Source organism: Phalacrocorax aristotelis, chromosome 2 (assembly GCF_949628215.1).
Source record: "Phalacrocorax aristotelis chromosome 2, bGulAri2.1, whole genome shotgun sequence".
NCBI classification, from domain to species: Eukaryota; Metazoa; Chordata; class Aves; order Suliformes; family Phalacrocoracidae; genus Phalacrocorax; species Phalacrocorax aristotelis.
The window spans coordinates 52816370-52842959 of NC_134277.1; the positions used below are offsets into that span (position 1 = coordinate 52816370).

At 39.2% G+C, this 26590-nt stretch overlaps 1 protein-coding gene across 4 annotated transcripts in view; it reads left to right on the forward strand.

The window, feature by feature from the left end:
* The window catches only part of ELMO1 (engulfment and cell motility 1), a 314961-nt gene that overhangs the window by 155504 nt on the left and 132867 nt on the right, over window positions 1–26590 (forward strand). For all 4 annotated transcript variants that reach the window (XM_075083575.1, XM_075083576.1, XM_075083577.1 and 1 more), the window contains one exon: window positions 5849–5957. In XM_075083575.1, the coding sequence (XP_074939676.1) occupies window positions 5849–5957 (109 nt within the window). The remainder of the gene's footprint in view (window positions 1–5848; window positions 5958–26590) is intronic.

Consider the following 26590-nt stretch of genomic DNA (forward strand, 5'->3'; position numbering starts at 1 on the left):
TCTCTGAACCTCTTGATATTAACCTACAGCAGACTGCTAGAAAACTTGGTATCTATTAACACAGGGTCATTTTAGAGAGTACTACAAGACAGGTCTGGGGAAATGCTCCTTTTTAATAGTGCAGCACGGCTTGTTGAACTGTCTGCTGTGGGATTTAGTATAAGTATTGATGCAGCTATAGTGGGTCTTGCCTTTCATTTCTGTATTTACTTCCTAATCATAATGAACCTCTATTCCATTGCCAAGCTCTGAGGTTGGTTCAGGAATCTGAGAATTACATCTGCAGTTGCTGTGGGCAGTCTACTTTGAGCCAATTTAATCTTTAATATGAGGGATTAAGGGATTGGCTAAATCGATATTCCTTCCCAGCGAAGGAGGAATATTTCTGTCTGGTGGTTTCATCCTCCTGGATTTTGATGAGGAAGCTTTTGAATAAACCTGTCTTCAAAACTTTGCCTTTGTCAGTCATTAAGTCTTAGTTGTAGGTATAAGCTTCGTTATTGAAGCTGATGCAGATTTTTAAGCCCATGGTAGTCAAATGTGGAAAATCCTTAATTTAGTCTACTGCCTCCCTGAGGGTCTGCTTTTTGCTCCTGAGGTAGTGATGGACTTGATGAATAATTCAGTGGAAGATCATAAAGAAACACTGCCATAAAGTTAGAAAAATCTTCTGATTTCGGGCTTGTTTTGGTTGGGTGTTTTTTGGGGGTTTTAGGGGTGGGTTTGTTTTTTTTTTTTTCCTTCTACTGGAGACTTTGCATTATTCTTTTGTGATCCAAGCATGACACTTGAATTTATGTTATTGTCCATGCTATTGGTAGATATCTTGTAAAGGCAGGTAAGCCTTCTTTGGGTGATGCTGAGAACCACTGGTTATAAGACAAGGGGAAATAGAAAAGATCTTGCAGTTAAAAGCAACAACCTAACATATTCTCTGAGGAGGAGTATTCTTTCCTGTTGGACAATTGGATGTTGGAGGGCTGCCTTCCACTTCTTGAAAAGACTTTTGGCTTCAGAGGAAACGTGGTACTTCAGGCAATTTATATGGCTAAATCCCAGATGAAATTCAGCTGTCACCAGTTGCTGACCAGTGCTGCCTGAAATGTCTACCTTGGGTAACATGATGAAGCCTTCATTTCCGATCACTCATTGGTTTTGCTTGGTAATTGGGAAATGTTTCTATTCCATTTACAGCAGGAATTTGTAAATAAGAGATGAGGAAGATTTTTAGTAGGTAACTTAAAAATAATAAAAACTGTACAGATCTGTATTCTGCTACAGATATTGTCAAATACCTATGCCTTAACAGGCCACAGAGTTTCATCTGTAGAAATGTCAAGAAAATGGATAACACTGGTTTCCTAAAAATTTCACCTCCTCACATGCATTTTAAAAAACATTTTTAAACCTCTTTTTTTCTCCTGCTGCTCCATTCATGTCGTTCTTGTGTTACAATTTTGTTCTCATTCTATGCTTGTCTCACTCACTTGCTCTTTTTTCCTCCCTTTTTCTGAGCTGCAGTTTTGCGTTTTGTGGGGATTTTTTTGTTGTTTTTTTTGTTTTTGTGAAGAAAAATTGACTTTTTAAAAAAATCAGCTCTCTTTCCTGTCTTGCTTATTAATGTTTTTTCATTGCTTAGATTTTTCCTGGCTGCCCTCTCTTGGTAATTTTCTTTCCATTTTGGTTTTTTTTCCCTTCAGATTTTTGTCTGGATTTTTTTTTGTTTTTCCCTAAAGAAAAAAAAATGTTGTTGTTATTGTTATACATCATGGTGGTTTTCTACTTTGCCTCATCGTAAAAGGCAGTATTGATCAAAGGAACAGAGGAAGCGAAGAGGATTTGCCACATTTAGTACTCTTGTACTGTGAGCTGGTTTTGGTTTTTGCCTGTATAACATCTAGTGTATTAGAAGGCACATTTCTATGTTGGAGCTTCCAAATTGCATAGCGCTGCAAGGACTGAAGAAAGGAAAAACTGGCAGAAGTAGATTCCTAATATCAAAGTAAAGGGCAGGTAAGCAGGCCGACCAGAGTCAGGGTAGGTCTGAAGGAAGATGGGATATAATCCAGCAGTGTGCCCAGGTGGCCAAGAAGGCCAACAGCATCCTGGCTTGCATCAGGAATAGTGTGGCCAGCAGGAGCAGGGCAGTGATGGTGCCCCTGTACTCGGCACTGGTGAGGCTGCACCTTGAGTACTGTGTTCAGTTTTGGGCCCCTCAGCACTGGAAGGACATTGAGTTGCTGGAGCGTGTCCAGAGAAGGGCAACAAAGTTGGTGAAGGGTCTGGAGAACAAGTCTTATGAGGAGTGGCTGAGGGAGCTGGGGTTGTTCAGTCTGGAGAAGAGGAGGCTGAGGGGAGACCTTATTGCTCTCTACAACTGCCTGAAAGGAGATTTTAGCAAGGTGGTTATCAGTCTCTTTTCCCAAGTAGCAAGTGATAGGACAAGAGGAAATGGCCTCAAGTTGCACCAGGGGAGGTTTAGATTGGATACTAGGAAAAATTTCTTCACTGAAATGGTTGTCAAGCACTGGAACAGGCTGCCCAGGGAAGTGGTTGAGTCACCATCCCTGGAGGTATTTAAAAGAGGTGTAGACGTGGCGCTCGGGGACATGGTTTAGTGGTGGCCTTGGCAATGTTAGATTTATGGCTGGACTTGATGACCATCAAAGGCTTTTCCAACCTAAATGATTCTATGGTTCTGTGGTGCCAAGAGCTCTCCTGCAGCATCCTTGGTTTCTACCTTTAAATATTTGTTTCCCCCAAGCAAAATTAAACCACCGTATCTGCCATTGTGAAACGTCTGGTGGATCTGCAACTCACTATGGACTGGTGAGGGGGAGGAGGAGGAAGATAATAGGGTGCAGACATTTCATGAGCATTAATGATAGACCTCCATTTGAATGAAGGTTGTGTGGGCTTCATGACTTCCTTGCTACTTTCCTTTCCTTGGTCAAAGAGCTGTTGTGATAGAAATGTGAATCAAGCCGGCGGTATGCTCTGTAGACATACAGAAGTATTTTCAGTCTTAAAGCTGTGTTATGTTTCCTTCCCTGCTATTGTTTTCACTAGTTTATAAAGTAAACATGTCCATTCCCCGCTTATTTCACCTCCATTACCAGAGCAATAAAGGAAATAGCATTAAAATCATGCCCTTATCAGCTATATTTATGGCATTTTTACTTTGGAACAGGATATGAGTCGCGAAGTCATGAAGAGTATTACAAATATAATAATGAATGTTGTAAATCTGTTGCCAAGATTAGGAATGATTTCTCTTTGAGTATTTAGAAGAACTTTTTTTTCATTCCCTTTTTACCATTGCTCTTTCTTACTGAAGATCTGTATCTGGCAAATTTGCCTACAGATATTTAGATGTAGTAAAGGGCCTTCTATCTTCCTTTCTCACAGAAATGTAACATGCCAGCTCTGCCTTATTTTGCACAGCAAATGCTAAAAGATGATGCTTGCAGAGAGTGTGTCTGAGGATCATTTCAAGGCTGCTTTACATATTGATTACTCAAATTGCCATTTAATTTGCTCTATAGCAATACACAGTGCCTTAACTATTTCTCTGGCATTCTTATTGATTGCTGTAATTCTGCCTTACATTATATGCATATATGGTGTCACCGTTAAATATTTATGTGCTCATGAAATGTTAATATGTCGAGTTAATGTGAAACTCAACAAAATGCATTTGCCAGAAGCAAGCAGGAATGCTGATCCGAGTGCTTCCCTTCCCCTCCCCCTTACCCTTTCATTTTGCCTCTCCATTGATTTTATTACCAGTGTTTCTCTGCTGTATACAAATCTGTGTCAAAGTAGCCCCCTGCTCTAGTATGCAGATTTTGTGTTTTATTATGTGAGAAATAAAACACAGTAATAATGAAACAAGAGAAGTGATCTCGAGGAGGTGTTGAGACATAGCTTTACATTGCGCTTGTGCTACTTTATCATCGCTCCTGCATTTGGGTGTGGAAATGGAGCACTATCCTCCATGAAAGAGACTGAAGCAGCATGACTCATCCGGAATGCAAATTCATATTCACATGAACAGTGGCTGTAGCAACGTCAAACAAAAATTGCAGGGGTGTTTCTTTGATTTGGTACAGCTGTTACCCAGAGATGACATGGAACAATTAGATGTAATTTAAACCAAGACTTTTAGAAGGGAAAGTAACTCTTCTTGGCAGACTGCTGAACATGATTCTGACACCATCCTATTGGAAAAGCCCAGTAAGAATCTGTGGGGGTCAAATATATATCATATTCCTAAGATTCTGTGTGGAGTCTAGGTGATTGAAAAAAAACAAATAACCAAAACAAGCCACCACCACTGGAAAACAAAAGAAGGTTGACCACCTCTTGTAACACAGAGACCAGCCATCTTTTTACATCCCTAGGTGATGAGGTGGAAGCAGAGGATCAGCTAGAGGCTGCCCTTTGTACAGTAGGACTAAGATAGCATGCCAAAGCTTCTTCACCAAACATCTATGTGAAGCACGTAACTTTCCTACTTGATCCTCAGTTTTCACTCTTTTCCCACTCTTACCATTAAATGCTTCACAGAAAAAGCTTCTGCACATAAGAGAGCATGAAGCAGTCACAACTAAGACCTAGGGAGGGAAGGAAGGGTTTTGATGGCATCCAGCGTTGCATCGGTCCTCTCCTCCACCACATTGTTTTGAGTGAAGTTCCAGCTTTGGAGCCTTTTGTAAAGCTTTCTTTGCTGCCAAAATTTAAAGATTTTAAACAAACAAACAAACAAAAAAAAACCAAACCAAAAAAACCCAAACAGATAAAAAACGTGATGAAGATGGGAGCTAAGGAGACGGGGGAATGCAAAACAGAGAGCAGTGTCTAAACACCTGTTTGTGGAGAAAATTTAGAGAGCCTCTGAGGTTCTCTGGTGCTTGGCAAAATCTCTTACCTTTGAAATTCATTTTCTTCCTGTGTCCCTCATCCCCAGGCTATGCAGCAGCTGTTTAGGATTTGTTTTGTTTCTTTTTTTAAAGCTGGTGGCAAAGTTTGTTACTGCAAAGACACCTCTTACTGCAAATCTGCTTTGACCACTTTTTTTCCCCAGCCCCTGTTTTGCTCTCTTTTCAGGCTTACAGCTTCAATGAAATCTACAGTATTTTTGTAACCAATTTGTTCATCTACAGTGAAATAATGTATCTAATATGGCAGAGCTTAATGGGTATAAAAATGTCCAAGGAATTATTTTCTCCCATTTATTTTGCAGTCTTGCTCAACAGAGAATATAAAGGCTCTCCTTGAATTGTTTTTGCAGCATTTGTAGGCTTGGTGCAAGAGTCATCCCTGAAATGGTTTGCATGCAAACACAAGTTTCTTCCATAATGGAGAAAATGCACACATTTTCTTCCTTTGTGGACTTCAGTTTGATTTTTGACACCTTTTTTGGAACCTGAGTCCAAAATGCAATTTTGGTCCCACTTCTTTTTAATAGTTCCTTCTAGGTGTGTTCATGTCTATAAATCATTCTATCTAACTTCCCTGAACTGACAAATCTGAAACGAAACTATTTATTTCTTTTTGGTTCCTACTGCAGTTTCTCCAAGCCAGGGGTGGTGCAGAACAGCCACAGTGCATAGGAATGGCAAAGCTTCCCAGTTGGTAGTGGAGCAGGACTGCTTCTGTGTTGATGACTGCCTCAGGCATAGGTCATTTAGCTGGGGAGGAGGGCTACGGTTTGTGAAAACAGAGCCTCCACATAGAGTTTCCTAAATTCAGCCTGGTATATCTCGTAAATGTTGGATGTGGAGGACAGTACTTCAACTCATGGGTTCTTCAAACTGATTATTTTCTATTTTGATTCTTCCTTCAGATCGTCCTGGAGAACAGCAGTCGAGAAGACAAGCATGAGTGCCCATTTGGCCGAAGTAGCATCGAGCTGACAAAGATGCTGTGTGAAATACTGAAAGTAGGAGAGCTACGTAAGTTGACCTGTTTGTTTGACCTCTAAGAACCATGGAATGGGTTCAGCGATACCCCAAGTCTGTTTCAGTGCAAGAATTTTCTGCAGAGAATAATTTCTCAGTATGGTTACATATTGTACACTGGCACAGAATACAATATGACTATGCGTATTTTTCCGTCTCTCTTATTAATTTGTGGACGTACCAGTGATGACGGTGGAGTAGAGGAAATGGGCACCCAGCCTTTGAATCTCTTCTGTATAAAACAGGGCAGTTGCATCATTTCCAGAGGGGTCGGTTAATTTCCTGTTGGGTGGTTTGGTGTAGTAGACTTCATGGTCTTACCATTACACAGGCTTATCCATAGGTTGGTTTTATGAGTATCATAGTCATTCATTGTGGGATTGCTCATCTAAAGTGACACATCCCATTTTCTCTTAGATATCTAAAGCTCTAACTAAATACCAGATGATAGATGTATCATTTACTCTAACAGTGTGATATGAAATATTGTATTTTAATACAGAGTAAACAAGCTGTCTTTGGCTTCGATCACAGTCCCTTGACAAACTGTTAGATACTATCAAACAGAAGAGCATGTCTGTATCTTCATTATCTGGAGTGTTGGTGTTTTACTCTATCAATATATATATAAACTTCAGTTACCTATCAATAATGTTTTGGATCCAGCTGCAGTCTGTTTTGGCAAGCACTACCATGAGCTTAATTTTCTTGTTGCACAAACAGGGGGCCCAACTGAGATGCTTTGTTTGTTTCAGAGACATTTTCTTACTTTTGAATTTTTTCCTTAATAAAGATTTTTGTTTTAACTTTACACCCAAGTCCATAAAATGTAATGAGAGAAGAGCAATGCAAAAGGCAGCAAGAAAGCCTATAGGTATCATTGGTTCATGTTCCTACCAGCTCTGCAGCAGACATCAAAAGCTCTGTTTTAAAAGTGTGATTTGGCTGTTAATACATCTAAAGCTTTTAAATGCACTGTCTTGAGAGAATTTATTGAGCAAAGGAAAAATCTATCTCTGTGCAATGGGCCAGGATAAAACCCATGCATTGCTTGCAACTTCCAAAATGACAGTCAGTATTTGACAGACCTGGGCAAATTATATGATGTTTACTTTAGAATACCGTCCTACGCCATTATCCCACTCTACTCAGTGCTTGTCAGTCCACACCTGGAGTACTGTGTACAGTTCTGGTCCCCGCTATACAAAAAGGATGTGGACAGGCTGGAAGGGGTCCAGAGAAGGGCCACCAAGATGATCACAGGACTGGGAAGCCTGCCATACGGGGATAGGCTGGGAGAACTGGGTTTGTTCAGCCTTGAGAAAAGGAGGCTTAGAGGGGATCTCATCACTGTGTACCAGTACGTAAGGGGTACCTACAAAGAAGATGGGGACTCTCTTTTTACACGGAGTCACATGGAGAGGACAAGGGGGAATGGACACAAATTGCTCTTGGGGAGATTCCGATTGGAGACCAGAGGGAAATTTTTCACAGTGAGGACAGTCACCCATTGGAATAATCTCCCCAGGGAAGTGGTTGACTTGGCCACATTGCACACCTTTAAGATTTGGCTGGGCAGGGTGCTGGGCCATCTTGTCTAGACTGGGCTCTTACTAGAAAGGTTGGACTAGATGATCCCTGAGGTCCCTTCCAACCTGGGATTCTGTGATTCTGTGAAGTAAACCAGAGTTATTAAGGAACAAATTCACTATGTCTATAAATAAACAGTTTAGCAATTATTTTAGATGTATGGTAAACGTAATGTGTTGTGTAAGGTTCAGACTGTAGCAGGTATGTCTTTCTTAAAATAACCTTACTGCTGCAGTTGAGGTGTCTAATGCCAAATCATGCATGATAGGTCTGTCTGAATTTTTCTGCTGGTAAATGTAGGAGGGACATATCATCTCAACAAAGCTGTAAGCCTATTTGAATTAAGTGCTAAAGATCAATTTTATTTTTACAAATGCACAGAAAAATATCTGAAATACAAAGTGCGGCTTTGTACACACCGTTTGTGTATTTGCCATCACGCCATGGGACTTGCACTGCACTTTGCTGCTAAGAAAGATGGTTGATCTAGACGTTATCCAGGTGTCTCAGGCTTCTTCCGTGCTGTGTCACCAGAAGTCATACAATAAATAAACCTCTTTTTTTTGACTTGGATGTGTTTGCCATCCACTTGCAGGGGCTGTTAGTATGTAGATTTGCCACGTGTGATACTGTTTGTTCCAATTGCTTCTAACTTCTGCAAACAGCTCCTTTCATGTTTTAACTTTTTCATTATCTGGTCTTTTAAATTGGGGACACTGAATAAAATCAGAGGATTTAGGGTGGGGGCTTAGTTACCATATGAAGAAGATATGAAAGGAAAGCTATTTTTACTATCTTAGCTTTAGAAAGAAAATGTATTATCATGGGGTTTTTTGTTTCTTTGGGGGGTTTTGGTTTTGGTTTTGGTTTTGGTTGGGTTCGTTGGTTAGGTTGGGTTTTTCTGGTTTTATTTCTTTTTATTTTGTTTTGTTAGAGTAGCTCTATGGCTGGGAAGTGTGGGGTTAGAAAGAAAACTGAAAAATTCCACAAGGATAGCTCTGGCTAAGAGACATTACCTTTTCATGTTCTGAAGCCACTTGCTTTGGTATTGTTCAAGCTGCAAGTCACTGGGGTGCTAGGTGTGCTGGCTCACAGCAGGCCCCGTGGTGTTCTTTTGTAGGCGTATGATGTCATACAAAGATGATTTGATGCTGAGGAGAAGTGCAGTGGTTGATAGAAGTGCCTCTGTTGACAGAAGCCAGATGTAGCACGACTGACTTCTGTAAAGTCATGCTAATCTACACCCACAGAGCATCTGTCTCTGGATGCAGCAATAAGATTGCATCGTAGCATTATATTCACAGGGGACAGAGCTAAGGTTACCTCTAACTCATCTTGACGATTCACCTGTTCCTCAGTATGTTTCCTTAATGGTTTTGTTTATGTGGAACTCTAATTGCCTTTTAAAAAGGCTGTAATAAAATACACCTTAAAAATAATGTACAGAAAGCAGATTTCTTGAAAATGGCTGTCACAGATGCGCATCTTAAATGACCTATGATAATCCATATATTTTGTTGAGAAGCACAAACTGGAACTGGCATCTTAGGAAAATGTACATTCAGATTTTTTTCTTCACTTGAAAATAAATACTGTATTGCCGAATAGGATTGGACATCTTAAAAACCAGTAGTTACAGTTTAGGGCAAAGGTGTCCCTGGTAGTTTGTATGTGTTAGGTTTCAAAATATGTATTTAGGCTGCCAGTGTTTCTTTAGAAATTCAAAACTAGTCATTATTGTATTGGAACATAGAACTTTTTTCTAACAGTTTCTGAATTGTATAATTTAAAAGCCACAATAAATTACCTTTTGCTCATGAAATATTCAGCAGCGGAAACTTTCTTAAAGTGCAGAGTAGATAAAAGCTGCTAGACTGTCCATTATTTATGAAGAACACTTTAACGCTGATTATATTCCCCTTGCTCCACTGTATTAAATACCTTCAGGCAACAAGAAGACATTTTACCATTTCTTTTTGGTCCTTTCAAGCGTGCATTCATCCCAGCAACAACTCACAAGAAAGTGTTTAAGGCATGCCACCTCTTCTGTTTTTGTATTTTCCCAAATCCAGGTACTGGACTTCTTAATTCTTTGTCTTTGGTTCCAATATGTTCATGACTTGAAAATTCATCTCTTCTTCAGCAAAGCATTTAAGTATGTTCAAATCTTGTGTAAGTAAAGAAAGCTCAAGCGCAAGCTGTGAGTTGAACATATGGAAACTGCTTTACAGAGGTGGACTTGCAGTGCAAAGGAGCTAAAACTTAAGAGAAAGGTTGGTGTGGTGTTTAAGTAACATGGAAGTTAGAATGAAACATGTTCATAAGCCTCTTCAATAAAATCTCTGACTTGGGAAAGAGTGGGATATTTGACTATAAATCTTTTACTTTTGTGCTACTGTTGCTGTTAAAAAGGCATTGAAGAGAACGGCTTCACTGAGTACTTGCTAAGGCAGTCATCTTGTCAAACACTATGGTAGTCTGATTTCTCCAGTAATAGCTTCCTTTCTGTACCCTGGCTAACAAGATGATTTGCTTTTCATCCTCTGTGTCTTGGAGCTGACATCAGACAGTAATGCTTATCGCAGTGATCAACCCTCCTTCTCCTGTAGGGTAAGGCATTTCCACACTCCACATCCCTGGTACACTAAGTTTACAAAGAGCAGAAAAGATCAGGCCGTTCGTATTTCCTCCTTAGTAGCTATGAAAACTAAGATAACCTCCATATTCCCTCTTCTTCCTTCAAGTTTCAGTACATGACATATATGCTCGGGGAGAAGGGATACCCACGTAACAGTCTTGGCTTTGCTGGGAGGCAGTAACGTTGCAGGTAAACATAAAAATTAAAAACAAGATCTGAAAGACCTTCCAGAACTGCAGTTGGTAAGTTTAAAGGGAAATTTGGGGTCCGTTAAAAGCTAGTATTTTTCCTAAGAAAGAATTTAAACTCAGTATTTTACATAAGTAGCCCTAATCCTCTCTGATCTGTGCCTACAGTGTGCCTCTGCTCAGCATGTGGCACTTTTCCTACCCTCAAAACTACTCTAAACCCTCATTCCTGGTGGTAAGTGGTACTTGACTATGCTACCTGATGTATGCAGAACTGGTACAGCTTCCCAGGCTTGTTGCCTTATTTCCGTACAGGTTCAACTGAAATTGTTTTGTGTTGAAGCTGGTGAGGAGGCCTGTAGCTGATAGATGAACGACTAATTAGTGCTGTGTGCACTGAGGAAAGACAGCGCTGCCGCCGGAGCTGCAGTCTGAAGACGTTCATAAGCCAATATTGTTGCGTGCCTGAAGTTACTCTATAGTTAAGGCATGTCAGACTTGGAGGAGTTTTCAGTGTTATTTTTGAGCAGGACACAGATGTTGAACTGCCAATGTTCCCATTTGGTTGTTTTGATGGGTGGCGTTTAGGGGCTTTTGCAAAAATCTGTATTCAAGCTTCATGACAGACCAGAGGGACAAAATACTATGTCATATATATGTATCGTCCTAAAGCTTCTGTCGGCTGAACAACTTCACTGGGTTTTCTTGCTTTTCTATTGAGGGGAATTTAATTGTCATGGGGTTTTGATTTTAGATTTGATAGATTTATCAGATTTTTTTCCCTTGAAAGAGAAGATCTAAATGCTAATGTATTATAATGCCCTTGATGCTGTTTGTGCATGTTCTTGCTATAGATTTCTCATTTCAATTATTGCCCAGGTTGCAGAATTGAAGTGGTCTAGAAATTCTTACATTATTTTACATACCTTTATCAAATAGAACGTGCTGGGCATTAGAAGGTATACAGTGATATTCATGGTTGTACCTGCCGAGATGAAGGTAATCAAATCTCATGCTTCAGGGAGTAAGTGATTGCTGCAAGGGTCAGGAAGCACTTTTTCATCTTTGCACAATTTTTCCTCTGCATTGCACAATTCATAGCGTGCAGTGTAGTTTGTTTCTGTTGGTCTTTCCCTGAAAGCATATTGGTCACTGCAGGTCAGCTTTCTAGACCTGAGGGCTTGCCTGGTTTGATTTTCCTTTTGCTACAGCAAATCCGATATTTTTATAACTGAATGTCATATTTTAAATTTTTTCCCCTTGTTTGAAAGCTAATTGCCTTTTCATCCTCCTCTTCCTCCTCCTTCTCTTAAATATAAATAGAATAAAGCCCCAGAAATAGTAAATAAAATTATATAAGGGAATTTTTAGTGCTCTCACACTACTTCTTGCAATTTCATTTTCTGGAGACTGAAGCATTTTACGAGTCAGGAAATGTTTGTTAGGAAGTTGAAAAACTTTTCTCGCCAAAAAGGTGTTCAGTGAAAGGTAGCAATTTTCTGTTTCATCCTGAACTTTTATCTTATCTTTAGACTATGATAAAATAACTCAACAGAAATTCTAACCTCCTTTGTCTTAGCTTTTTACTGCATTCATTCTTATGTGCCCACCTTTATATCCTCTGAGCCAGGTTGTCACCACCTCAGATAACTCCCAGTCACAGCAAAAATTAAGCAGATCTTGAGTGAAGGCTACAAGATAAGCAGCATTTGAAAACAATTTCAGTGGGGGGGGGGGGGGGGAATACATAAATTAATCTATATTGATCTTGAGTTTTAAGGGTTCCTTTGGAAACATTACTAGAAAATTAGCCATTCCTGACTCCAAGGGCATTAAATATGCTTGTCCTTCTTGATGCTAACAACTTGCTGAATAGTCTGGACTGTACTTTTCTTTTGTATGATAACAATCATATTTTATCAAACAGTCCTCTATTCCTGTTCGCTGACACAGTCCCGCAGGAGGGACAGAATTAAACTTTCTAGGGAGATACTAATTTTTTTGCAATTAACCTCTTCTTACTCTAACAAGTCTCAGTCTATTCATGGTTATGGTAAACTGTGAAGTCTTTACAAAATATCTACTGTAATCTATGAGAACATGAGCAAGGTTGCTGCAGACACCTTTTGAACAAGACGTTTCATTTTTACCTCTGAGTGATAGTGAGAAAGATTTTGGAATGTTACTTTCTACGCATGGTACTGTTGGCTTCCAAGCCGTTGTGATGTTGGCTCCTGGGTCAGTTAGCCAGCCACCCTGTCTGTCTGGTATCCTCTTGTCTACAGCCATATGTCTGCTCTTTGGAGCAGGGATCATAACTTGTTTTGTATGTGCGAAGTGCTTAACCTTATTGTGTCCTAGGTACAGGATTCTGTAGCTACTTTAAACATTTACTCAATTTTCAGTATTATTAATATTAATAAAAAGCACGGGGTGTATGGGGGAACTCAAAAAACACTTAAGGGCAAGAAAGAGGTGTGGATGTAAGGGATTTCTTTAGAAATTGATTAATGAATCCAAAAGACAACAAAGAGGTAGCTTGATTAAGCGTGAAGAGCTCTTTCATCTGGTAATGAAAGAGATAACAAGAATAAAGACCTGCAAGTTAAAGCCTGATAAATTAAAACTGGGAGTATAGGGTGTAGGCATTAGCTGTGAGGATGCTGAACTAAGGAACTAGCTGAACGGAAAGCTGAAGAATGATGGGGGGAGAAGAAGAAAAAAAAACAACTTTATGTTGATTTCCTGTAATTACTGGAAGCTATGGCTTTGGCTTTGGCAGACGTGATGGCATGGTAGAATAACAGCTGTAACTTGTTTTTCTGTGGGTACTGGAACCCAGTTCTAGGATTTTGGTTTTTTTAATAGGCTATAATGGATGATGTAGTAACTTAAAAGTCTGGGCAGATGTGACAGCAAACAAGAGATGTTAAAATATTTCGGATTATTGCCATAGGAATAAATTGACATAAGTTAAAATATTTTGGATTATTGCCATTGCAAAAAGTATGGATAAAATGAAATCTTCAAAATATCTCCCATTTTGAAAATTCTGCATCTCTTCTGAGCTTGGAGAATTTCGTTAGCTGTTCATTCTGTGTGTTCGATGGCACTTCTCTGTTTCCCAAGAAGATATAAGTGAACACTGTGAAAAATACAAAAATAAACTTCCCTCTTGCATTGTCAAATATTGGAACAGGCTGCCCAGGGAAGTGGTTGTCACCATCCATGGAGGTATTTAAAATATATGTAGATGTGGTACTCAGGGACATGGTTTAGTGTTAGGGTAACAGTTGGACTCAGTGATCTTAAAGGTTTTTTCCAACGTAAATGGTTCTATGATTCTAATGGTGTCTGCCTTGAAGAAGGAAAGAGTAGGCAAAATTTTTAAATAAAATTCAGGCTTTTAGAGTTCACTTGCAAACCTGCAGAAAGAAGGAGCTTCAGACAGCTGAGATGTAGCCAAAGGTTTGCTTATCTACAACAATTTCTCTACATTTTAAGGATTGGTCATTGTTCAGGGACAGTTCAATGCTGAGCAGATTGAAATTAAGAGAAAAATAATTTTTGAATCCATTCTGGACCTTCTTATTTCACTTTGTGTTAATATTTTATAAATATGGATTTAATAAAAGTAGCCAAAGTGTCTTGTATTTTGCAGCAAGCTGTGCTTCACATCTGAAGAAAGCCCTCATGGTTTCTCGGCACTGCTGTGCAGCAGACTGGAAATTTTGCAGCTGCTCCTTTTAGAAAAGACATGTAGTTGCTTAATGAATTGGACACAGAATCAAACAATGTATAAAAAGCCCAATGTTGTTTTAATGGTAATTTTCAGTGTATTTTAATGTTGTTTTGTATATTGCAGAAATGTTTGTGTTGGCAAAGCTGCAGGATTTTCAGGGTGGAAGTAAGACATGTTGCAGGTGAAGAGGTGCGCTTGAGGTTTTGGTATCTGGAAAAGGCAGAATGATTTTAGGGTCTCAGGACAGTTGCGTTAGCAGGATGTCTGCTGACATGAGAACAGCATTAACTGCTAATTCCTATAGTTCCTGAGACTTGCAAAGGCTAGAAAGTGTGCAGTTTTCTGGGGAACACACAAAGCCTTGCAAAGAGTACCCCCTTCCTTGAGCAGCTGAATATCATTGTAACAACCCCCTACTGAAGTGGCTCTGAGGTAGTGAATGTACCACTAATTGCCCCAGGTTGTCGCTGCGCATGAAGCTTCATGGATGTTTGCAAGGCACTAGAGGCACTTCTGGATTTCTGTTGACTGTGTAGTCAGGTCCTCTGTCAGAAAGCTTTACTCTCCTGGACTTCTTAGCTTAGTTTAATCTAAGTAAAGCAGATACCTTTTTAAATTTGAATCTGTGAAGGGAGCTTCTGAGCTTTAAAAGTATTTAAAATTCAAATTGCCAGGCTTCTGAGAGAGAAGATCAGTTGGAATGCCCTGATGCAGTCCTAACCAAGGGGAAGGCAGGCACCAAGTACAGATAAGTTGCGTTTATCTGAAGCTTTTCTGTGGTTAACACATGCTGCTTCTCCAGCCATGCACTGTGCATTGTAAACACGCTCTTTGTGTTTATTCAGGAAGCCTGAGGGGTTCCTTCTGTTGCTTGGTGGACCAAACAGGTGAATACAGGTGTTCTCAGGAAAACCACCAAAGCAGGGAATACTTAACTTTTGTCATATAATTGTACATAACTTTTGCACCACCAGATCCTGTGGAAAGCTACTTTAAACTGACTGATCATATACCCACTTGAAACTGGTGGAAGAACTGTTTTCATGGAAGAGTTATACTTGGCCATCGATCATTCCTGATCAATGAAAAAAGGGCATCTCCTTGATTTGTTTTTTACAGGGTGTTTTCTCAAAGAGTTGATCAAAACAACAATGAAAGCAGAATAATGAGAGCCTGAGATCTTAATATATTTTAAGTTATTTGTTGTTCAGTATTTAATTGTAAAGAATGATCAAACTGCCCCCAACATACTTTGTTGTAAATCTTTACCAGTCAAGCTCTGTCTTTGCAAGTAAAAATAACAGTAGTGGTGAGTAACCTGAAGGAGTGGAGCTGTGCTGTGAAGGTGGCACAGATTTTTAACATTGGGTTACTGATGTTATGTACGTGTTGGAATATCATCTGTCACTTTCATGTCTGTTGAAATGCTTGCTAATGAAAACCTTAAAAAAAATTAGCTTTCTAACAATTAAATTCCACTTGCCCTTCTTGAAGAAGCGTAGATTAGCTGGAACTGTGAGAGGAGAAAGTATAGACCCTCAGGCCTGTTACAGACTTCAAAGATGTTCACATTCAGCAAGAGCTTTTAATAGTGCTGGGTAAGTAAAATAAAAACAGGAGTCTGTGGGGTTATATATTGTTCTGTGCCATGAAGAAGGATTTAAAAAGTGGGCGCAGCCACTCTTGAAACTGCCCCTTCAATTTAATTCCTTTACTCTGCATGTGGCATTCTCTATTCCTGAATTAACAGAAACTTTGCATAAATGTTTAAATGTCATGAATGCTTTTTCATGGTATATTTCTTTATATGTGACAAGGAATTGAATTTCTTGTTTCATAACATTTCTGGTCTCTTTGTGCTGAAGTTTTCCCATGGCTATCTTCTTTGAATTGAAAAATAACTTAAGTGTAATTTTTAAATATAAAGCCTTGATACCTGCGAGTAAGGGAGAAGGAAGGGGATTCTTAATTTTGGGAGAGGAATTCCAAATAGCCTGGAGAATTGGCTTGTAGCATTAAAATGACAGTAAATGTGATAGCATCATGGGGTGGAGCCAGGATGTGAAATTGTGAACTCCTAGAAAACTTTACATTAGGATCTCACATCCCTCCTGTAGGGCTTTGGGAATGTAAGCGTTGGCACGCCTTGCCCATTTTTGGCTAGCATAGCTAGACTTCCCATTTTGTTATTTCATAAGACTTTTGAAAGAAGACGGCCCTAGTTCTTCTTGGAGAAATACAATTCCTCTCATGTTTCTTTTGCTCAGTGTGTCAGGAGGCCCGTATGTGCTCTCAGGACACCTCTCAGAAACAGCAGTCTCCTCTGTAATTCTTGCTCACCAGTTTTTCGACAAATTAGAGCTGCACTCTTTATACGTACTAGTTGTGTGCCAATATATGCTGATGAGTCATTAGAGGAATATAATTATATGCTGCCTACTCCAGGAGCCTGTCACAGTAGGCATAGGGAGTTTATTAATAGGGAGACACACATGCATGCACCCATACAGTCTCTTAGTCTTTGTCTTTGAAGCCAGGTTGTTGTATGAATTTAGGGTCCCATAATTTTTTATTTTGTGTATGGGGATATAGGAACAAAATGGAGCTCTCTGTAAAGAGTTATTAGATATGTAAATGCTTTCTGAGAGAAGAGTTGTTAACTGCCCCTAAACACCTCTCTTAATGTATTGTGCCCCTTTGGCACAGGGAGCCGTGACTCTGTTCTGGATCATCCCAGGGTGTTTTTGAAGGAAAAATTAATGGCTTAAGTTAGAGATATCTCTATTTTTTCCCTTCAGTCTTGTTCGTGCTGAAGTTTGTACAGGCTTTATTCTTTTTCTTGCAGTTTCAAATGCTGTTTATTAACAGACCTCTGGCCTCCAACAGTTCTAGGTTTCCACTCATTCAGGATCAAGCTATCCGCTTATTTTTCCTGGGTCTTTGTGTTTTATATGTGCACAGCTTGCTAAGTTACTTGCTAATAATCCCCCAGCTGGCTGGTGGCTCTGTTTTCTTCCCTAATTACCACTACAGAGCACCAGTTTAATTATTCTATCGAACCTCTAAGAAAGGACTTAAAACATCCATCAGCTCTGTCCAGATTTGTTGTCTCTTCACATCAAAGACCCACTTGATGACAGACACTTAAAAAACCATAGCATAATAATGTTAGCTATAGGCATGTATGAAGTGACTGATAAAGAGCTAAGTAAAATGTTGGACTCTTAGTTCATCTGAAGTAGGTTATCGAGAGAGAAAAAATAATTGGTTGTTCGTGTACATATGAGTGTGAAAGGGGTTGTTGGTACGACACTGACTTTCTTAAGCTTTTTGCAATCAGTTTTCCTCTGGTGGGTAATAAGTCCCTTGGTCATTTGGCTGCTTTTTGGGTATATTTCATTTTTAAGTTTATCGCCTCTCAGCACAAAATGTAGTTGGTATTTGCACAGTAAAATTCTAAGACAAGATCTTTGATAGTTTGTTCTTTGGGCCTCTCCAAGCACCCAATAATAATTAAGCACCAAACTTATCAAAACAGAAAGCAAAGGTAATCGCCTTATAACCATACATTTCACTTGTGTTTGTCTTAACATTAAGAATGTATTTCGGTTTTGTGTTCAGCCATCCATAGTTGTTGGTGTCTGGCATAGAATACAGTTCATTCATCCTCATCAGTGACATTGTTTAGCTGAACCAAACAGGACTGAACACAACAGAATTCAGCATAGGTTTATCACAGGGTAGAGCAGAGCTCACAGGACCAAGTTTTCGAAGCTGTAGGCTGCACAGTGTCTCAGTGAATAGCTCAGTCGCTCTTTGCCTGGGGTTTTTAGAGTAGACAGCAAACCTCACATCAGACATTTCAGGGTGCATACGTAAGCAGGAGAAGTTACCTTAAGTCTTAAATAAGCAAAAAATTGCCTGGGCCATAACACAGTATTGTTACCACTAAATGTGTTTTGCTGCAGGCAGAGACTGCTATCAAAATAGATGAAACCATTTTGGAAGAGGAAAATATTATCAGAGCCAGTGCCAATGAAAGGAAGCTGTGAGAATGTGAATGGTTTTCCACAGATAAAAGGGTTGAGTGTGCCTGCCTAGGCCCTAAATTTATTAGTTAATCAGGCTGCAATTAGTTTTAATTTAGGCTTTTGACTTTTGTGCTTTGCAATAGAAAAAATCCATATTATCTTTGACTCTAAAAAAAACAAAACAAACAAAAGGAAAAAACCCAACATCCCTCCCCCCTAATTTTTTTTTTTTAATAAAGCATAAAGGCTTGGGATTTCAGAGATGACAGTACTGCAGGTATCGAACAAAGATGAGCTTTGTGTGGAGTCATGGTGCAACTTGACCATTACCATAAAAAAACATTAATCTTTTGTTCTAAAAATGCAGTGTAGCTCTTAGCTTTTTAGTTTTATTGCCTGCTTTTCCCATATCGCTATTTTTCAGTTACGTTTTGCGAAGGGCTTGTGATCAGACTAGAGCAATTCCTGCAGTGAGCAGCTGCGGGTGCTGTTAGAACTTGTGACCCTGGTACCAGCTAAGGGCTTAGGTGGTGGTAGTCTTTGCCTAAATTAACATCCTAAAGTCCAGTGTACTTCCAGTCTGGAAAGCTGACTGCCTTTTCATATAGTAATCCATGATCAGGATGGTCATAAACTTGTTATCTGGAAGGACTAGAGGGTCGCTGATCTACAAATAGTATTTTGTGGATGTGCTATATTTTAATGCATTAAAAATCTTGAGGATTATTTGTGAGGTATTCTTGAGCCTTACAGGCAGATGTTTGGAAGCATGTCTTGGAATTCTTCTCTCCCTTCCTGGAACCATCAGCCACCCCTTCCATTTCCTTCCCCTTCTCTATAGTGAAGGGTAGTTCTAAAAATTGTTTATTTTTGCATTTGAACATTATAAATTTTGTGAATAATCAAAATTATTCACAGAACAATTTTGGGTTTTGTGACACATGGCACATCTACAGAATTCGCAGTGTACCTGGTCTAGAACTCAAGCAGTTGTATCTCTGTGCTTTATTTGTGCAATGATGAGGTTTCATTTGATACTTCCTCCGGCCCCCCCCCCCCTTTTTTTAAAACAGCACATTGTCATGTTTTAGGAATATTTGAGTTGCATTTTCAGTCTTTTTTCCTACTATCTGCATATCAATAAGTCATTAAAAATCATTATGTAGATTTTATATAATAGTGAATATATTATCAAATGTCCTTTAAGGGTAATTGTAGAAAGCTACTATCAGCTAGAGAGATGAACTTTGACTGTATTTAACTTTTCTCCCATATACTTAAGTACCAAAGACCTGGAATTGATATAGGCATTTCAGAAATACCACTAAAATGTTGGAGAGGAGGCATACCTTGTTGGACTTTTTGAGGGTTTGGCTTGGGTTGGGTTTTGGTTTGGGGTATTTTTTTGGGTTTTGGTTGGTTTTTTCCCCCAAAGAAATTATTTGTTTTTTGTGAAGTCACTGTTGGATTCTTAAAAATATTTTGCCTTAAAGGTGTGTTTTGTTTGCTCAATTTGAGGACATAAAGCTATTGCAATCTCTGCATCTGCAACTTAAAAAAAAAAATTTGTATGTGAAAAGTGTTCTCTTTGCCAGGCAATTGAGATCAAGGGGAAGAGGGTAGGCTCCATTTTTAAATTAGGAATGGATTTTCCAAGACTGACTTAAAAAATCACAGGAACTCTAATTTGACCCTTTTTGCCATCTGTTTTTTGAGGTGGTTTTCTCTGCCTCTATTAGACTGAGTAAGCGAGCTTATAAATAAACAGTAAAAGTATGATTCTTTTGATCTCAGTAGATGGAGTTTCAAGATGACACAAAAATGACATGAGAAGAACTCTATTTGTTGGAACTTCTGGATTAGATAGATGGAGCACTAGGTAATGATGGATGTGTTAGGCTGCAATTTTCAGGAATGTCCAATGACAGGATTTAAAATCTCATTGAATTTATATCCTTTAAACCTCTCAGCTGCAGTAGCATCATCATCGTGCATTACTCAGCTTTGAAAAAGCTGAGCTGACCCTCAGACGGACAAATTTACGCATAATCTCTGCACACTGGAAGAGCTATTTCTGTACCTGCTCACTGACAATGAACAAATAACCAAGCATTTCCATCATCAGCAGTTCCTTTCCTCCTCTTTTCCACCCCCAGATTCCAGGGGTGGGTGGTGACAGCTTGAAGTGATTAGATGTATTTTCAGATACCTATTCATTTTGGAATTTTTTTTAAAAAAAGTGTTTTTCCTTGTTACTGCTGAATTATGAATTTTTAAATGTTTTTGTAGGTACTTTGGTAAAGCTGCCACAGTTATTTTCTTCTATTATTCATTCCAGTTTAAAACTTCCTCTGTGTGTTCCTTTTGTTTTCCCATTAAACGAACTACCGCAAAATCCAATGTTACTGTACAAGTATTAATGGAAAGCAAATCTTCACGTGCATGGCCAGTCACACCACAAGTTGTGCGTTTCATTGGGTATTGGATTTCACTTACTACGTCAGGAGACAATATTCCTAGAATGTCTTGCCAGAGCATTGGCATAGACGCAATTGTAAAGGCTGGAGAAAGGGTCTGATGTCACCCTCCGCAGTAGGGTATGCACAGCACATGTACATATGCAAAATGTCCCATTGCATAACAGCTAATTTACTCAGATACTAATTCTCGCTTCCCTATGAAATTCAAAGTTGCAGTAAACTTCCCCAGGATTTTTCTCCTGATTTATAAAACTCGTGTTTACCCATTCACAAAAGAGATGCAGTGTCATACGATTTGCATAAGGAATTGAATTTCAATGTATGTGTCTTGAAGTATTTATAATCCCAACATGGTTAAGCAAAACCTATGTATTATTTTTTTAAGAACAAGATAAAGGAAAATGTAGACAAAAGTAAAGTGCATCTTGCTCCTCATGGGAAGGCAGAAAAAAATTAGTACACCAGCTCATTCTTACTAGGCTAAACTGCCCCAGTGGAGGAAACCTTTATATTTGATATGATGAGTTCATACACCCTTGTCGTACCAGGGTGTAAGAGGATGGGGATCAGAGTCTGTTTCTACCTGCTTTGTGTCCAAATGGTCTTGACCTTCTCCCCCAGCAGACACAGATGCTTACAGATGTGGCTGTAATATTAGGTTTTGTAGCTAAATTAAAAGTTTGTACCTTAACTCTGTCAACTTCCACAACTTGCTGTAGGCAGTGAACAGCTGGGTGAAAATTTTCTGTCCTGTGTGTTCTTCCAGTATCAGTTTCACAGGAAACAACACAGGTGAGCAAATGGGTTAAAAGCTAGGTAATTAATCTACTTTTCTTCTAGGTAGGCTGGAGATTAAGCAAGGATGATGTATGCAGTGAGGTTTAAAACACAGATGCTACCTGAGAAAAGGTATATGCCAAATAAATTTTTGAGGATTTGTCTTTGTACTTAACTGAGCTGAGACAAGATCCCAGCTCTTTTCCAAGCTTTCTGTACGAGTCTAGCTTCCCTCTGTTACGATCTATGTCTGATTCACACAATACTGCCTCTTTGGAGCTCCAAAACAAGTTAGAAGACAGAAAAGGAGGCCAGAACTGCGTCACACTGACAGTTTCAGGGAACCCTATGACTTTTCACATCTGGTATAGCTATTCTTTTTTTTAAAAAAAATTCCTCCTGGTATCATTGTATTGGGAAAAAAATAGCATGTAGAGCAAGTCTGTTTTATTTCCTTTTTATCAAACATTCATTTTGAAGTAATCTCATTAGTGGGAGTCCATCTGCTCACATTTCTTCCAAGGTAGTCTAACTTGTGTGTGTCGTGTGTATGCATGCATGCACAAAGGTTTCCGCTTCTAGTCAGTGTTGATTCCCATTAGGCTTCAGGCAGGAGAAGAAAGATTAATGATTTGGGAGGAGGAGAGAAAGTTGCACACACTTGAAAACTTGTCTGGAATGGTCTAACTCCTCTTCCTCAAGTAACAACCATGTATGAATAATGGGAAATTTGTTCATTTAACCTACAGTAATGATGGTTCTTATTTATCATACCTGGGCCCTGATGTGAAGCAAAGCAAGATTTGTTTGTCATGTGCTTATATATCGGAATATTTCATCCTATTTTCAAGTTGTGGCCTGCTTAGCATGGAGTGAAACCCTTCATACAGAGTGTTTCAAATAAATGTTTGTTCTGGTATCTTGAGTCTTGCACAGTATTTTCATCCAGACAAGCCATATTACAGGACCTCTCGTGGCAGCGTCCATTCTATTGCAATGGAAAGATCTGTCCGAGATCTGAGGGAGGAAGTGTTCACCCTGTCGCTCCTCACGCACCTGTCTGAGAAATGAAAAGAACCATACAGCAATAGGACCTCTGTTTTCTGACTTCTGTTTTATTACTTAGACATTTCAGAGCTGATGTGAGCTATGATTTGAGAATTCCCAGGAGCAAGACTGCAGCTTTTTCCCCTTTACCACCTGCATTTCTCTAGTGCCACAGGCTTTTATTACAGCCCCATTGGAAATCTCAGGAGTGCCATTCACTCAGAACAGATTGATGGTGTTTTGAATCTTGTGGTCTTAAGAATGTATATCCAGCCTTATTTTGGTGCATGTGTAAAAAGCTGATCATGTTTTTAAGATGCAGAAGAATACATTTAGTCACAAACCTTTAATGCTGATGAAGAGCCTACTCACATTTCTTGCAGATGTGTTGTCTTTTTATTAAAACCTCTTTGATCTGTCATACGTTAAACCTTGAATTTCTAAGGTCAGATCAAGGATGTGTTCATTGACATCACTGTGTTCTAAAGAGAAAGAAAAAGAAGTATGGCATATATGGGACCTACTTCTACACAAAATGTAGATCTCTGTCCCGTTTGTGTCAGAAATGAGAATGATGGCTGTCAGTCCTGTTATAGCTGATACATGTTCATGTTGTGTAATCGTGTTTCCAGCAGCTCTGCACTAGGCTTTCTTGAGAAGATTTCATCTGCGGTCACATGTGCTGAAAGCTGTATTTATTTTTTTAAATGGAAGCTTAAAAGTTACATACACTATGGGCTGCCTTTTAAGTGTGGTAGACATGGATACATCACAGCAAAAATAGCTAGAAATTAGGCAGCGGATGAGGCTTTGTCCAGCAATGACTAGTAGCTTTGAACGCTTCAGTTCTTGGAGCACTTTGAGCCCAGAGACCATGGGGCTCAATTTCCAAAGTGCTGAATCACCTTGTCAGAAAACAAGGCCTTTGCTATTCTTTACCACCCAGGTAGAAGCCCCAGAAACTAACTTTTGAAAGCCAAGATCAATGCAGTCAGTAGAGATGTTTCCGCTCTTGAGAAATTGACAGTCTCTTTGAAATACATTAGGTTTGAGTGCAATTTTTTTCATCTAGGAAAAATGTAGCACTGGCAGTATTAAATACGATGAAGTCATTACTTCTGGAGGTGAAATATCACTGTTGTACCAAATTGAAATCTTTGTGCTGAGACATCACTTCCAAGGAAAATGCACGAGCCTGTCAGTATCTCATTTCATCTTGACCAGAGGGGAATGCAGATGGGAATATCCCAAGTAGCTGTGTGAGCACTCTGGTATAAGGAAGAAGGATTACAGGGAGAACAGAAAAAGAAGGGGCGTGTTAGGTATATGATGTAAATGGATGCTGGCTGCCTGTCACAATACAAAGTCGTCGGTTTTCCATTAATTTTTAAGTTTTTGTGTCTTTCCTTCCTGCCTCCTACTTTAAAAGCCATCCTGCTTCACAGTGTGGATTGGTCAGTTGACTTTCAGATAATTGATTTCTGGCAAGCTAGCTTAGCTTATATGTTGAATAAAATGGATTTGAGTAGATAGATGCATGTGGCTAGAAAAGGAAAGAAGTGGTGAAATTTGTGATGGTAGAAGCAGAAATCAGATTGACCTGTGCCACTCAGAAGAGCAGAGATGAGCAGATGTGACAGTGACACAGCTGGATCGGTAAAAAATGCAAATGTGGCCAAGACAGCAAAGGGGAGAGCTATTTGGTGTGGAAATGGGTTGAGTCTTCCTAATGTTGAATGCTTCTATGCTCATGATGATTTATTAAATGATGTAGATTTGCCAGCTTGAGGTCACAAATTCCATTCCACTAATGAAATTTAATTTTTCGGTGCGTGACTTTTAATTGGCAGGTTTATAGCCTGCCTGGAATTGCTGCTTGGCAGCAGGAGCCAGATGTTGCTGAGGCAGGTGTCGCAAAAGATTCTTTAAATTAAATCATGGTGGTTGGGGGCCTGCTTCTAGTCCAGCTGTCACTGATTTGAGGCACATTTATGAGAGGTGCAATGAAGGTTATGGTTGCCTAAAACGTTCTTGTAGTAAGTCCTATCATTTCCACCTTTTTGGAAGCCTTTAATGTTTGATACGAAGTCTTTAAGGTTATTAATCTGTGGAGTTTTTGTCTTTTTCCTTAGGGCTTTTAGTAAGACATACCTGAATGCCATCTAAGCCAGTTACTCTGGAGTAACTCAGAGCCTGGGCAGTAACTCTCCCAGTGTCCTATGAATTATTAGTGCATAGGGAGGTGAGGCCAGGTGTGGGTACATTTAAACAAAGTGTAGCAGCCCCTGAAGAATGTTGATGTTGTAATCATAAATGCTTGAGACTGGAGTTGCACATGTAGAATGGTGTCAGCTCTTGCCATCTGGTGCCTAGGCCGCAGAGGCTCTATCTATTTAATGTTACATATGAATTGATGGCTTGTGCCATCAACTGTCACCATCCCAAACAACTGGAGCCCACGTCTTCCTTTCAGTTCACATCTCAGTGGCTCATTGAAGTGGCCAGTGATGTTTCTTCACAGTTGGTGTTTTTGAGGTGAATATCTATATTGGTTGAATATGTTCAAGGTTTTCATTTACTTCCCAGTTAGTCTGGATAATTTTGTGTTTGAAATTTTCTAGTCTTATCTAATTGTTTTTCTTAGGATGGATAAATCCAGTTACAATAAGCAGGACTATATTGAGATAAATTAGGGTAATAACGGTCATTGTTATTACTACTATAACATTACGGATAGCATTTTATATCTTTGCATTTCAAAGCTTTATTTAAAGAAGATGTCAGTATTGTTACTGTGATCTTGTAGGTCACAGCTGATCATAATAGAGCTAATAATAACATCGAGGCAATAACCTGGAAATAAAACTATGAATTCTTATGGAAATTAGTTGTTTGGCTATACTTTGTAAGTATGTTTGGAATACTATTTATTTCTTTGGAGACATCTTGCAAGGAAAAGAACTGAATAAGGACTTGCTCTCTCTGGTGATACTACCCTGAATAATTTATTTGAGTCTGCAGCTGAAAGGAAATGAAACAATTGCAAATACACTGCATTTTTAAAGGCAGGAAAGGAGGGAATTTTTTTCCTATATGTTAAAAAAATTTTTGGTGGTTCATGCTTAATTTAGTTTTTTCTTATAGAGGTGGTTTTTTTGTGATCTGAGAACTATCCTAACTTTTTAGGGAAGGCAAATTCCCTGAAGCTGCTGTGTTTGCTTTCTGGTATGAATGAGAAAAGTGTCACTTTTAATCTCTGCTAAAAGAAACTTGAGAGCATTGATTCAGCAAAGGCATCTTGCCTCATTGTCCAACTGAGTTCAGGAGGGCTGTTTCTTAAGCAAAAGCAGAATTAGAGTCTATTTCCCTAATTCAGTGCTAGCTTACATTTTTGAAAGTTGTAGGGGTTGTAAAACAGTTACCTACAGTATGCCAAATTTAGGCACTTACCTGACACCTAAACCTTATGCACTTTCCAACTGCATCATTATCCTGTATTCACTGTTACAACCTAAACAAAGCACGCAGGCTCTTATGTTCTTTGAGAGGCCTCCAGGGAGAATTTCTACCTCTTTACCTCAGGCTCTAAGCTGAGGCAGACACTCGCCCCTTCAGGAAACAAAAGCATTAGTTCACCTTTTCATTTAACCATAGGGGAAACATACACAATTATTTTAGGAGGACCGCTTTAGTAAGCACTGAAAATATAGGTGCAAATCAAACACTGAAGTAAAATCCTTGAATCCACTGCTGTTCAAATGTGCTTTTCTTTTTTTCTTTCTTTTCTCTCGTATGGCTGTTTCTATCTTCACTAAGATTCCAGGAAAATGCTGTTCTTAAGCTGTTAAAGTTGTCACTGCAGTATTCCTTCTGCTTTGCATGAAGACATGTCTGTGTGGACATGTGCAACTACAACTGAACTTGATCTAGCAGAGTCAGATTGCCTTAGTAGCCAGGCCAGAGCCATCCACTCGATCACTAGGCAGAGTAAGGTCAGGTGGAGATGCCCTTAAAATTGCACCTCTAATGTCTAATGATCAAAATCTTATCTAGGGAATCTGATTCTTGTTGTGAAGTTGAGCAGTGCTGACAGTCAGGGATGTGCAAAATTGTCTGTGAACCCATGATTAGGGC